This window comes from Cicer arietinum, chromosome 8 (genome assembly GCF_000331145.2).
Source record: "Cicer arietinum cultivar CDC Frontier isolate Library 1 chromosome 8, Cicar.CDCFrontier_v2.0, whole genome shotgun sequence".
Taxonomy (NCBI): Eukaryota; Viridiplantae; Streptophyta; class Magnoliopsida; order Fabales; family Fabaceae; genus Cicer; species Cicer arietinum.
The window spans coordinates 7,365,595-7,380,831 of NC_021167.2; the positions used below are offsets into that span (position 1 = coordinate 7,365,595).

Genomic DNA, 15,237 nt, shown 5'->3' on the forward strand with positions numbered 1-15,237 from the left:
ATATTTATTAAAAATCACACACAGACATATATATATATCTAATAACTCTCTCTAATAGGTGGTTAAGTTAGTTACTGACTTAATAATATTAACAGTTAGATAGCTATAAATACTGATCTGTAATCTTATCTTTACTCAGCTGAGTCTAATGAGAATTAGGTTTCTCTCTATGTCAATGTCAATGAAGAACTCTGCTACAACATGTTGTTAGAGAATTTTATGAGAAGGCAAACATATCAGTTTGCTTCTATATATTCAAACTGAGCATAATATAATAATAATAATAATAATAATAATAATAATAACAACAACAACAACAACAACAACAACAACAACAACAACAACAACAACAACAACAACAACAACAACAACAACAACAACAATAATAATAATAATAATAATAATAATAATAATAATAATAATAATAATAATAATAATAATAATAATAATAATAATAATAATAGTAATAATAACATTTACAAATCTGATATACAAAAACCACTATGGGGAATTATGAATAGGCACACTTGTACAAGCCTCTTTACTAATGTAGCACACACTACTCCTGCTTGGTGTAGCTATTACATCATTGGATTTGGAATCAAATGATGCAAGTTCTAAATCTGAAATACTATCCCAACATTGCCCATCTGCTTTGTTCATCTTTTGAAGTAAGGATTGCTTAATATGTGAATCCACCAACCATGTTTCAGAGAGATTTATTTCAGGAGAAAAACTTAGGGAATTAGAATTGCTGCTTAGACAATCCTCTTGCAATATATCTCCTATTCTAGACAATATGCTGAAGGATAAATTTCCAAGAACTCTGGAATAAGCTTCCAAAATGGAATGTCCAATATCCTACAGAGATAAAGATATATAAATCAAATTACATTACCACTGAATTAGGACAAACTTTTGGGCCACGCAAATTGGCTTGAAATACTGATTGTTGTATTTTTTGTTTTACTGTGAAACTAAATAGGTTTAATTACAGTTTTGGTTTTTTAGTTTGGGGTTATGTTTGTGTGATTTTTAGTATGTTTCTTCAATCAGAATAATTTTTCTAATGCAGCATACTATAAAACTTACCTTGCCATATTGAACTTTAGCAGCATCAATAAATGTTTGAGGAAGGTTAGGGTATCTGATTTTAAGCAACTGTAAAAGTGTTTCAGCACGGTCCAATAATAACTCCATTTTATCAACCTCTGACATAGGACCCTTCACAAAAGACCATGAGGTTCTAGCTGGTGATTTGCCATTGACTTGTTCCAGAGTTCTCTTTTTCAATGATAATATAGTAGCTTCCAATTTATTTATGGTCTCAAGGGCCATATTTTCAGATTTCAAATTTAGAGACTTAAGCATGTCTTGACCACAACTTGATTCAGCTGTCAAAACCTTGTGCAGTTCATGTCCAAGGTTTGCCTTTCCAGACTGCAACATAGAAACATATAAATGAAGATCGATTTAATTCATTAAAAGTCCATATTGTGATTTTGATTGGCTTTAAATTTCTTAACCAAAAATAAGAGTTCCCCATTTGTCAGAGAAAAACTTATGTTGTCAATCCCCAAAACTGAGATAAAGGGGTAGCAGCTATTCTAAAATTATATATTATACACATAAATGTTCATACAATCAAATGTCGCATGTCTGCAAAATACAATCAAATACCAACAAAAGTAAATTTTTTTGTACATTTGCTACTAGCATTACTACTATTTAAAATAATTGTTATCAAATCAAGAACCAAATCACATATTTAAGTGTCTAAAGTTAAATAAATGCCTTCAATGCATATTCAACATTACAAGACTATTTACCTTTGCAAGTGCATCTTTAATAACTGTTGGAACAGGCATTTCAAGCAACACATTTTCATTGATGGATTTTGCAGCCTTGAATACTTGACGTACAACCCTTCCCTGAAGAACCAGCTTCTTTCTTTCAGTATCAGAAAGGCCACATTTTGGTACTTGAGGTGATGGAAGCCACCATCTTTTACTATGCCGCGCACTTCCATTCCTCCCTTCAGCCCGGCTTCCTCCTTCTGCATACCAAAACTCAGTTTTCACCATTGAATCAAGTGCCTCCTGTCAACATATAATCCAAATAAGATATAGCAGCCTAATATGTTACTAGTAAAGATCACGTAAAAGATTGCACAGATGTAACAAATAAATGAGAAAACTTTTCTTGTAATAGATAGACTTAAAAAAACATTTGAGATCGATGTTAATTCGAATAAAGAGATGACATACAATGAGCATAGAGTCCAACTTCTGGAGTGCTGGAAGATTCATATGAATGTCTGCACGAGCTTTTGGTGTCATTATCTGTTCCAAGAACAAAACTCTTCTTATTTTGCTGCTAGTCGATGCATAAATTAGTTTTTCCTTTTCTATCTAGCTGAAATGAAAGATACCTCAAAGATTCCACCATTGGCATTGTTTTGCTTAGCAGGAACTAGCTCAACCATATATTTAGTAGGAGACATTAACCACTCCATTTCTCTTCGCCATTTGCTCTTCCTTTCTTCAGATAAAGGTTCCAATTTCCACAGCTCACCAAAAACAGTAACTGCATATGATCATATAGAAGTACAAAGATAGGCTTATAAAATAAACCATAAGAAAAATAGAAATGAATAAAAACTGTCCATGTACTCTTGCAAGTGAAATTATATGATTCTATTAGTTTAAAATATTTTTATGCTTTTGACATTTGGAGATAAAAACTTTGTAAGCTTCGTATATTAAATAGTAAATTTTATAAGATAAATAGTAAATTTTATAAGCTTCAAATGATAAATAGTAAACTTTATATGCCAAAAAAATAGTAAATTTTATTAGGTTCATGTAATTAGAGGGATAAGGTAGTTTGGTGGTTTCAGGAAAGTAAGATAGGAGAGATAAGGTGGTGTGGATTTCAATACGTTAGAACAGTAGCTCTGGGTAAAAAGAGAATTGATACGAAAAACACAAACAAAGAGCACTCAAAATTTGACATGGAGTTTGACCAATTGTATCTCCGTCTGTAGAGTGACTAGTGATTTTCTATTACTCAAATTTAGGATTACATATTAAAACTTGTGTTTCAATACTAAGGTCGAGTTTATAAAATTACCCTTAAACCATACCCACACCAATAGAATCTCTCCACTAGCATTACTAACAATTAATTACCAACATTTGGCATTAAAGAAAAGAAAGTTTCATGTAATTATGAAAGGAAACAAGACATGACAATAAAATGGGGAAGAGCATACCTGCTAAGTTTGTGATGGCATTAGACAGTGCCAAAGCTGTAGCAATGCCCTTATTTCCACCTGTAACATCTTCACCAAGTAAGAGCTTTGAAAACTTTTCCTTCATGGCTTCTATATCTGAATGTTGGATGGCATTAGAAGGCTTCTCTTTGACATAAAAATGTTGAGGACTTTCTGAGAGTTCCCATTCTTCAAGTCCATGATCATCATCCCTTTTCATTGTTAAACATTTTGAAGAGAAGGATCCAAAAACATCTTTGCTTGAAGAACAACTTGAGTCATCTTCATCAAATGAATCAGTTATACAACCATCTCCTCTACTAGTTCTGCTTTCCTCTTCATAAGACTGATTATTTATAATGCAACTCTCAAGGCCATTATATGTCATAATTGCTGAAAATGTTCCATTTTAAATTCATATAAATTTTATGATTTCCAAAAGAGGTAATACTTACATGTAAAAATATTACATATAACCAAAAATAGTAACAAACAAAAATGAAACCTTAGACCCAAAAAACACTAACCAAAAAATAAAATGAAACCTGACTGTCAATGCTAAAACAATGAAAGAATATATTCTCTTTGCTGTTGGACAAATAAGCTATGCAGGCATACATCCAAAAATAGCATAAAACTAAACATTATGGTTTAAAATTAAAACCATAATATTTTTTGGTTACATAACCACCGTAATATAAAAGCAACTTTATTACATTATTACGCAATTAATTAATATTATTTAGATAATAGCACATCATAGGCTTTCTGAATTATTTGCATTGTTATTGGCAAATAGCTCAACTACACTCATTTAAAAAGGTACTAATTCACAAATACTCAAGAACTTTGAATAAGAAAAAAAAAAAAAAAAGCAAATATCTCAGAAATGGTCAAAAATGAATAAAAGAGATTCTATAGCATCTCTGTCACGGATATCGTTTACTTCCTACTTAATACAAAATTTTATACGGCTTCCAAACAAGGTCTTGTATCTCTGCAATTGCAGATCATCATGACAAATTAATTTCCTATTGCAAGATATACTGACAAGAATATATGTTATTATTGTTGAATTCACTTATTTGTTTTATGTCATTAAGACACTTAATTAACATGGCATAACATTTTTTAGCAAAATAGCAAGCTAATTGTTAACATCTAATGATTTTTTTATAATGCTTGATCCTCCATAAAAAAAAGCATGCTGGATCTAACGCCTAAGATGTTCACACTTTTGAGAAGGGAATAAATTTCATCAGTCAAATATGTCACAAACAATTGATTATAGATTATACATAATAAACCACACAAAGTCACATGCAAGTATTATCGGTGACATTCTTTATTATATTTCACGTTTTGGTCATAGAACTGTCAACTTGACAATCGACGAGCACTAGAATACAGATCAATCATTCAACAAGATAACGGGGCCAAATTTAAATTAGTTGTATATATATATATATATAGCACACACATATCATAGATTTATAAGATCAAGGTATTTAAAAGTTCCATGGACCATGGTAACTTAAATAATACAGTATCATACAACTTTTATATTTTATTACTTATCAAAAGAATTTTATCTTTTTTTATTTTAATCTTTCCTCTTTATCTTTTTTTATTTGATCTTTCCACAACGAGGGTGAACAAAATGTGTTTATGAGGTTAATCAACCTACACCATTAGTATAAATAGTATTATGCTAAAGGTTAACATTGTATAGTTATTTATACAAATATCTCGAACGTTTTATGTGGGACAAAGATTTGAAATACTACTAGTAGAACATAGAAGCTTCCGGGCTATGATAGGATAGGACAATGATTGCATCTATTCAAGCCTTAAAACAAATAATTAAAAAAACAAAAAACAAAAACAAGGGACGAAGAAGCATGGAAGGAGAGAAGATAACCCTACAAAAGTACTCTTTTCTAAATAGTAACAAAATTTTCTATTAAAATATGGATGCTGCTTTCTCGACCTCAACATGACTTTATTAACTTTGTATCAATTAGAAGTGTACATCTAAATAATTTATACCGTCTAAAACAACTCTTTCAAAGATATAAGATGTTTGTTAATGATAATGAGGATGGGAAAAATATCTTCCTAAAAATTCTGAGGACAAGGGTAGTAAAAAAGGTGCAACCCCACTATGAAGCCACTAACTTCATTTTGTCAGTATATAAATATAAATATTTGAGCAGCGCCAGGGAGTAGTTAAACCTAATAAAAACACTCAGGGTCCACCAACAATGTTGGTCAAATGGATTTCAGATTTTGATTTGAAACTTACCCCGCATTTGTTTGTCCGTAAGCATAAGTGCTTTTACAAAATTTCTACTCACATCACACATTTATTATTTTTCTAAAATACATCTTTATTAATACTGCCAAGTTTTTAAATAATATAAAAAATTAATTTTAAATACGTTTATACACAGGATAATTTAATAATAATAATCATAGACAAATTATATAGTTATCATTACTTGAAACTTTAATAACAAAAAACGATATTGTTTAGTAGTAAAAGTTAACCGTCTTCTTAATTTTTAAGATCCGAACAATAACTTCATCAATGTTAAGTTCAATAAAAATGAAAAAAAATAAATGTCATTCAAAATTCATTAAATGAATATTAATCATACTACCATTTCAATCGTAAAGATAAAGGTAGTTAATTTATGTCTTCGATGAGTACTCTTGACTGTTTTTAGAGTTTTTGGTGACTTTTAAATATAATTCAGAGTGAATCAATTATTAATTTAGTCCATTGTAAAATTAGCTTAATTGAATCCTTAAACTATCAATCTTTTTAACTTTGGTATTTATATCATCGCATTGTATATCACCTCTCTAAGTCGCCCTAAAAGGGAGGAGGAGCAAAAATCTTCATCTAAAATAAATTAAACATATTTTATCTAAAAATATTTTTTTCCCTCCCCCTCTCCCTTCAACTACTTTCAACTAAACATACCTTAAGTAATTTTAACTCGGAATCTTGAGATTATAAACTAAACTTTTAGCCATAAACTAACAACTCAATTATAATTTAGTCTAAAAAAGTAACAAAGAATAATATTAGTAACACTCAGTCTAACATTTTATTTTAATATTTACTCTTTTTTATATTAGATCTTACCACGTTATATAAAATTCATTCCCAAAATGATTGTTTAGTCATTTAGAAATGGAGGTAGTAACAATATTGAAATTTAAATGAAGTGAATATTTACATTTTAACAGCTGGTAGTGCATTTTTTTCTCCAGAGACTTACGAAATAAGTATACTTTAACTCTATTAATTGTATCCTTTATTATGTGAAGACCGCTATTTTTTGAATGGCATGTTCATGTGTGTATGTTGCAGAAAACAATCCTGAAGGTTTAAGATGCCTATTTTACTATTTATGATTCATGAGGTAGCACCGTAGGACAGGTATAAATGTGTCTTGCAATAAAGGATTTATTCAAACTTAGAAATAGAGGGAAGTAGGTTGTAGAATTGGATTTCAAATTCAAATCTAGGTCTTATAGAATTATCGAAAAAGTAAAGAAATTAAATAGCATCGTATACTCGGAAGTAGGCACTCTATTTTAAATTTTGAAATATGATAGAATTTAATTTATATTATACCGTATAAAAAATTATTATATCAATCAATTATAACTATTACACTATTAATAATGTTTAATTCTTATGATGACTATTTATAAAATCATCTATATAATTGATCATAATTAATCGGTTGTATAAAAAAATGTTAAATAACACTCCCTTAGCTTAATTTCAGTTAACGTTTTAATCATTTATCTTTTTTTTTCGATTTGATCATTTATTTTAATTTTAAGTCACAATTTAATTTTAAAATGTTTCAAAATCCATTAAATTAATTATCATCCTCAATATAATGTAATTTCATCAAATTCATAACTTAAATTTTTAAATAAACTCATATTTTTATCTCTAACAACATCAAATAAAAAATAAAAATATGAGTTTATTTGAAAATTCGAGTTACGAATTTGATGAAATTTGTATTATATTGAAGAATATAATTAATTTTATGGGTTTCGTTTGAAAATTTTGATTACTTTTTTCAATTTTTGTAAAAAAGAGAATAACATTGTTGACATTTTAAAATATAAAAAAATTAAATTATCATTTAAAATTAAAATAAATGATCAAATTGAGAGAACAAATAAAAAATAAAAAACTAAAACATTAATTAAAATTAAATTAAGAAACCACGGCTACTATTTAACCTATAAAAAAATTTATTTATTGGTAATACATGAAAATTAAACACGAATATATCCTTCCTGATAATAAACTTTTGTTGATAAGTTCATTATAAAAACAAAATTAGTGGAGAAGAATTTTTGTTAGTAAACACTGATTTTTATGAGGATTTAAAAAAATACTATCCACGACAATGAGTTATGTGGACAATCTTTATCGATGATTAACTTTTTTCTGTTTATATTTTATTAGGGAAGAAATATTTATTATATTTCAAAGGAAAAACGATGAAAACTATTTATGTTCAAAAAATCTGTAAACGGTATTGGGTGTCTTTTTCTGTTTATATTTTATTAGGGAAGAAATATTTATTATATTTCAAAGGAAAAACGATGAAAACTATTTATGTTCAAAAAATCTGTAAACGGTATTGGGTGTCTTTTTCTGTTTATATTTTATTAGGGAAGAAATATTTATTATATTTCAAAGGAAAAACGATGAAAACCATTTATGCTCAAAAAATCCGTAAAAGGTATTGGGTGTCTAGTTTGATCATATGATGAAGAAAAAATTGCTAGTAAAAGGAACATTTTAAAATTTTAAAATTTAAATTTATAGGTTATTACAAAGTTACTTTAAATTAAATATGATTGTAGCACTTTCTTAATATAGGTATATCAAATTATATGGTGTACTATTAAGTACAAAAATTCTACATATTATCAAGCCTTTCTTCATAATTATGTTTTTAAGACAAAAGAGATCTTGATGACTTTTCCATCATAATCAATTCTATTAGCTTGAATGAATCCGAAGAAATTTCTTTTTTTGGCAATTTTATTTTATAAACCAATATTTTTGTAAATTAAGGCATTTCATACACAACTGCAAAAGATTAATTGCTTATTAAAGTAATCGAAATTCATTTATTGAATTGACTCAAACAACATTTTTTTTTATATGTATTTTTATATGCATCGGTTAAAGATCAAATATTCGACTAAATAGTTAACAGATCCAAACATAAATGCTATTTTCTAAACCACTTTTTATTCTTATACCAAATGAGCTCTTAACTTTTATTTTAAGCAATGCTAGTAGTGATTTGATTTTATTAACAACCGAAAATTTTTTATGGGTACTAAATATTTCTTTTTGCATGATCCAAAAGGCTACTTTTGTAACCAAAGTAAGCTAATGCCCTTTTTGTACCCAAAAAATATAAGTTGTAACAAAAAAAAAGGTAAGCTTAATAGCTAATGTCTTTTGTAAGAAAATGAATAAATAAATGGTAATAATAATGAATTTAAAGTAATAAAAAAAACAAAAGCACATGCTGATAGTTTAAAAGTATGGACTTACTGTCTTGGTCCTCAAAATCGATGCTAACTTTTATTTCCCTGTTGCAGCAAGCTAGTCCTTTCCTCATCCTAAACATCCTTTTCCCTTTCACTTTCACTTTTAACAACCCTTCCATAAACATCACTCACTCAATGTCATGTGGCTTCAATAACTTTTACTCTGACCCCTTCACCAACAATGTTCAAATTAAAACCACTATTATTATTTTAAATTTTTAAATTTATTTTTATAGTTAACATACTGTCAAAAAATTCAAAACTAATGAATACTGAGGAAGCAATGGGCCACCATGTCACACTATTCCTTACCGAAGTATTTAATTCATGTTCAATTTCAATTTACTCTAGAATTAAAAAAAAATGCATATATATATATAAAGGTCACAATCACCAATTAATACTCAAATACCATATACAGTACTAAGAATATACAAACTTAAGATCTTCAACAAGTCCAAACCAATTAACCATTAAGGATAACCTAAAATCTCATCATACATTATGTGCCACAAGTATAAACATACGGGATCATTTCCATTAAAAAAAACACGGATCATTTTATGCATAAATAAGAAAATGTACGATAAGCGCAATTAAATACAATTATTAAATAAATTCTGTCAAAAAATATATAATTATTAAATAATGCTACCTCATCCCTTGTAAAAAAATTACACTATCCATCTTTATATATGTAAGACTTTCTTGTAGAAAAAATTTATTCCCTTATATAAAATTGACTTCAAATTATAAAAATATTAATTAATTTTTTACAAATATACACTTAACTAAGGCGTAAAAAAGATTATCTCTTATTAAATAATAATAAAGGTGTAAAAAATAAAAAGTGAATAGGAATGGAGCAAAAGGTGGTAATTATGGTAACTTTATGAAGCGTCGTTGGTCAAAAAGTCAGAAGGAGAGAGAGAAAATACGGTTCAGGCGAATTCCACTCCACTCTGTGTTTGCTTGAACTAATATTTTGCATTCAAAAATAATAAAAAGTTATTTAAAAGTGAAGTTTGAGAAAGATGAAGAAGATCCAATGAAAAGAAAAGAAAATACATTTTATTTTAAAAAATAATAATAATTAATGAATGAATGAATCTACATCTCGAAATTGAAAACGAAAGAAACGGAATAGAACATACCTCGATCGAATGGCATTGTAGTGAGGGAAATATTCAACGGTGATGCGCAAGCTTGCAGATAGCAATGGCACTGTAGAGGAAGTTAGGGAAGTAGAAGAAGAATGAGATTGATGTGAGTATTTAACAGAGATATGATCAGTGCTGAATAATAGCAGAGAAGAGAGAGAGAGAGAGAGGGAAGGAAATTATGGAGGAATGGATTTAAGAAGGGAGAGAGAGAGAGGAAGAAGGCTCCTTCTGCAGTAACTGAATCTGAACCGTTGAATTGAATCTGATTGAACGGTTTAGATTGCGGGGACAATTGGGGTAGCGCCCTATCAATATCAATATCAGTATGAGTTTTTATTAATGATAATGAATTGGTGATGCTTTTCAATTTCAATTTTTAAACTCTGCTCACTACTCTCACTCGTTATTCTATAGCAGTAACACCACCCTATTACCTACTGTGTTTCTTCAAATTTATATACAACTTTTTTAGGGTAAACCACATTTTGGGTTTTGAGAAGTTGTATGTGGATTTTTATTTTTAATAAATTAAATTTTAATTCAAAATGATTTAAATATAATATAATTTATGTTTGAATGTATATAGTAAATTGACAATAAATTTAAGTATTAAAATTATGTTTTAAATTAAAAACTGCAAATCATAATTTTAATTTAAAACAATTCTGGATACAAAATTAATTCCACATGAGGTATCCAAACGCGTCAAAATAATTCTATATTTTTATAATCAATTTTGAGGCATTCAAAACTGAAACTAAACATACACTAAATGTATGATTGATGATGTGGGTTTGGCAAAATGGTTTGTGACTTGCTGTAATTTTATCAATTTTTCCACTAACTTGAATATGCACTATATATGTGTTTGGATGTGCTCTGAAAAAAATAAACATATTCATTTTTTTTTTATAATGGTGAGGAAAATTTATCAAGTATGGATACTTTTAGTGAAGTATCTATGTAGGGTATTTACCTGGTACTTGTGCCGTACATGTGGGTACTATGTTTTTCGAATTATTTTATTGTGAGTGAAATCTATGATTTTATTATATATTAATATAATATTATTTGTGTATTTAAGTTAATTTGAAGTTGTAATTGTACATAAGTTGTGATTTTTTAAAGTTTTATTATAATTTTGTATTGTAAATTGAAAAATGTAGTTGTCTGAATTAAATTAAATAAAAAAAATCATGTTTTTAATTGACGTACTTGTACTTTCAAAAAAAATTAAATATGGTATCATATATTTGTGACAGCATTCGGTATCGATATTGAGAGAAAAATAAAAATAACACTAAGTTGTGATTATAGAGGGACAAACTCTCTTTAAGTCTTTATCAAAAAGTAAACTAACACTAGTAGGAATAACATCTAGTCAAATAAGAGAAATCTACATCACGACCCATTGGAGTTAGAGCATTAGCACATCAATTAGCTTCTCAGTGGATGTTGTTAACTTGAACAATCCAACATGGAAGATTGATAAGAGAATGTTGGTTTGGTCAATGAGGTGAGGGAGTTTAGGAGTGAAGTGATAACAATATTAGCAATACTAATTACTAACATTAATCGTAGCAAAAAAAAATGTTGAAGATGGATAATAGGTATAACGATTATGTATCATAGTATCGACATGATTAAAATTCGCCTCAAGAATGACACAAGTTAGTTACATTTCTCTGGCTAATTGAATACTGTGATTGATCCCCAATAACACTGCAAGAAGAGTGTTTCCGATTCCAAGTTTCCGCATAAACCTTCACCAAATTGACCATGTTGATAATTTTATAATTAATTTTATGCATATATATATATGCATTGCAAGCATAAAATCTATTATAAAATTATGAGAATATCAAAATCATAAAGTTCATCATAAAATATTTGCATTGCAAGTATCAATATAATCAAAATTACAAGATTTTTAAAATTGCATAAAATGCTAGCATGCATTAAAATAATTAAAGTGAAACATCATAAAATAATAAAATAATTTTAAAAACCGAGTTAATAAGTAAAATGGGTTAATCCAACTTAATTTATGGAATTAGTTGGGTTGCCCAATCCATATACAACCCTACATATACAGTAATTGTATTCAATGTAAAAAAGTCGCTACAATTTTGTTCAGTTTAAGAAAAAGTTTAAGAATTCAAACTTAACACATGGGAGAATTAGAGATAATTGTCAAAACCTACCAATGTGCGTAAATTCCCCAATTTCGGGGCCAAGAAAAGCGCCGGTACTAAGGGCTTATGTCTCTAAATTTGTCCATACCCTCATAGTCTCATGTATTTTTATTTATTTTTTATTAAATACATTCATGTGTTTTAATTAACCGAAACTAGTAGTGGTATATATAATGAATGCTATATCCTAAAACAAGACAGTGACACATTACTACTAAGTAATTTTTTTATAAAAACTAGCAAATAATTGGTTCATGTTAAACGACGTTATAAAATTATTTTAGACCGTCAGCATATAACCATTATATTCTAATATAGTTTAATTTCTATAAAATATATTTATAAATTCATAATAATATCATTTTGTATTTTCTTTGTATATCTTTATAGTATAATATACATAGCACATCATATACAAAAATATAAAAAAAAACACCTGTGATGTGATAAAAATTCTAAGTAGAAATAAATAAAGCATTATCGATATGAGTAGTAAGGACCACTAAATAGAACAATAATTGATTATATTGCGCGCAATGGCACTGTAGCTGTTAAGAATATTGAGTTCGATTTTGGAGTGGCTGTATGTAATTTGTCTCCTTTTGAAACTCGCACCAAACTAATTAAGTTTCCTTTGTCACTTTTATACCTATCAACACCCCATTTTATGTACTAAGGAACAAAAAGTTTAACATGTTGCCCTACTGTACTTGCAATATATGTTAACGAAAATGGTCCAGGCTACAACTGTAAAAGCTGAAATGTAATCAACACTTAAAGTGGAAGAGAAATCTCTTATATTTCTTAAAAAAAAACACAGCAGGCATTTATAGCCTTTTACATGCATAGAATCAAAACAGAAAAGCCACATTTCATGGCACAATACATGGAATTTTCAAAACAACTAACCTAAATAATAGGACATCCACAAGACTAGGACTTATTTAACAAAGTAAAAACTAACTTTTGACTGTCATTCCCTCCCTTAAGCTAATGCATCAGCATTAAGCTTAAACTTCAGCTGCATCAATTACTCCAAGCATCCTTCGAAGCTTCACAAATTGCTCTAACTTAAGAGGCTTTGTCATTATGTCTGCAATTTGCTCCTCAGTGCTGCAAAAACTCAGCTTCACAGCTCCATCATTTACCAAGTCCCTGAGAAAATGAAATCTTACTCCAATATGCTTGCTTCGTCCATGAAAAGTAGGATTTTTAGACAACTGAATTGTAGAATTGTTGTCACAAAGAATCCTTGTGCTTCCTTTTTCTTCAGCTCCAAGTTGCTCCAAGATTCCTCTAAGCCAAACACATTGACAAGCACAAAATGCAGCTGCAATATATTCAGCTTCTGTGGTTGATAAGCTCACTATTGGTTGTTTCTTTGAAGCCCATGAAATTGCTCCTGATCCCATAATGAAAGCAAAACCTGAAGTGCTTTTCCTATCATCCAAATCTCCAGCATAATTGCTATCTGTATAGGATACAAGGCCTGCATTACTTCTGCCGCTTTTGTAGAGTATGCCAAAATCAGTAGTTCCTGTAATATATCTTAAAATCTTTTTTGCTGCAAGCCAATGAGATGACTTTGGATTTGCCATGAATCTACTAATCAAGCATACTCCATACATCAAATCTGGTCTAGTGGCTGTGAGGTACATGAGACTTCCAACTATTTGCTTAAACATGGTAACATCTACTCCATCTCCTGTCTCATCCTTTGACAATTGTGTTCCAGGCACAATAGGGTTGTTCACACTGTTGCTGCTTCCCATGCCGAATCTGTCAAGAACTTCTCGTGCATACCTTCTTTGACATATAAATATTCCAGCCTCATTTTGTATGTGTTTAAGGCCATACAATGCTTTCTTCAATCTATAGACTTTGGCTTCTTCTCCCCTTTTGATGAATCCTTCTGGTTGTTCAATGAATACTTCTTCTTTAAGTTCTCCATGAAGGAATGCACTCTTCACATCAAGCTGAAATACTTCCCCTTCATATTGAGCTGCAAGTGCAAGAATTAGACGTACAGTGTCAAGTCTGGCCACTGGTGCAAAGACTTCTGTGTAGTCTACTCCATATTGTTGTGCATAACCCTTTGCCACTAATCTTGCTTTGTGTTTTTCTACTTCTCCTTTTTCATTAAGTTTGGTTTTAAAAACCCACTTAACTCCAATTGGTTTGGCTCCTTTTGGTAGATCTGTTAACTCCCAAGTGTTGTTCTTCTCTATAGCTTTTATTTCAGTCATCATTGCCTCTTGCCATTTTATGCTTTTGTGTGCCTCTTGGAAGGTGAGTGGATCATTTTCACTCTCAGCCATTAGCATCATGAGTCTTTCTTCATCAAATTCAGCCCCTGTCACATAATCTATCATCCATGCTGGTTCTTTTGTAGCTCTTGGTTCCCTCCCTTGAACTAGACTTCTTTGATCAGTATTGTTTTCATCACGTGCAGGTGATCTAATTCCAACTGAGCTTCCTTCACCATCTTCATTTTCGTTTTGCTCAGCTTCTTCTTCACTCTCAACTTCTTCTTCTTCTTCAAAGCAGTCTTCTTCACCTTCACATACTAACACATCAACATTCATTTCTTCATTGGTTGTTTTCCAATCCCAGCTTCTCTCTTCTTCAAACACTACATCTCTGCTTACAATGATTTTCTTGGAAACAGGGTCAAATAGTTTGTAAGCTTTTGATTCATCACTGATTCCCAAGAAAACACACACTTTACTCTTATCCTCAAGTTTGGTTCTTTTTTGATCTGGTATATGAGCATGAGCCACACACCCAAAGACTCGAAAGTGTGCCACCGTAGGCTTCTCATTGCTCCATGCTTCTTCTGGAGTTATGTCTTTTATTGCTGAAGTTGGACTTCGATTCTGCACATGCACACACCATTTCACAGCTTCTGCCCAAAATACCTTTGGAACTTGCCTTTCATTCAATACAGCCCGCACACCATTCATGATTGTCCTATTTTTTCTCTCAGCAACTC

At 29.7% G+C, this 15,237-nt stretch overlaps 1 protein-coding gene across 2 annotated transcripts; it reads right to left on the reverse strand.

Annotated features, from left to right (window-relative positions):
* Positions 1–416: 416 nt before the first annotated feature.
* On the reverse strand, positions 417–10,428 carry LOC101495623 (rop guanine nucleotide exchange factor 14). 2 transcript variants are annotated; one of them, XM_004512286.4, is made up of 8 exons: positions 10,042–10,428; positions 8,892–9,050; positions 3,275–3,667; positions 2,432–2,586; positions 2,268–2,342; positions 1,830–2,099; positions 1,093–1,440; positions 417–861 (listed from the first exon to the last, which is right to left on the reverse strand). In XM_004512286.4, the coding sequence occupies exons 2-8, from the start codon at positions 9,010–9,012 to the stop codon at positions 502–504; spliced, it is 1,722 nt and encodes a 573-aa protein (XP_004512343.1). In that variant the 5' UTR covers positions 9,013–9,050; positions 10,042–10,428; the 3' UTR covers positions 417–501. The 2 variants fall into 2 exon arrangements, with proteins under 2 accessions (XP_004512343.1, XP_004512342.1); XM_004512285.4 differs by having other exon boundaries at positions 8,892–9,057; positions 10,042–10,427.
* Positions 10,429–15,237: the final 4,809 nt, after the last annotated feature.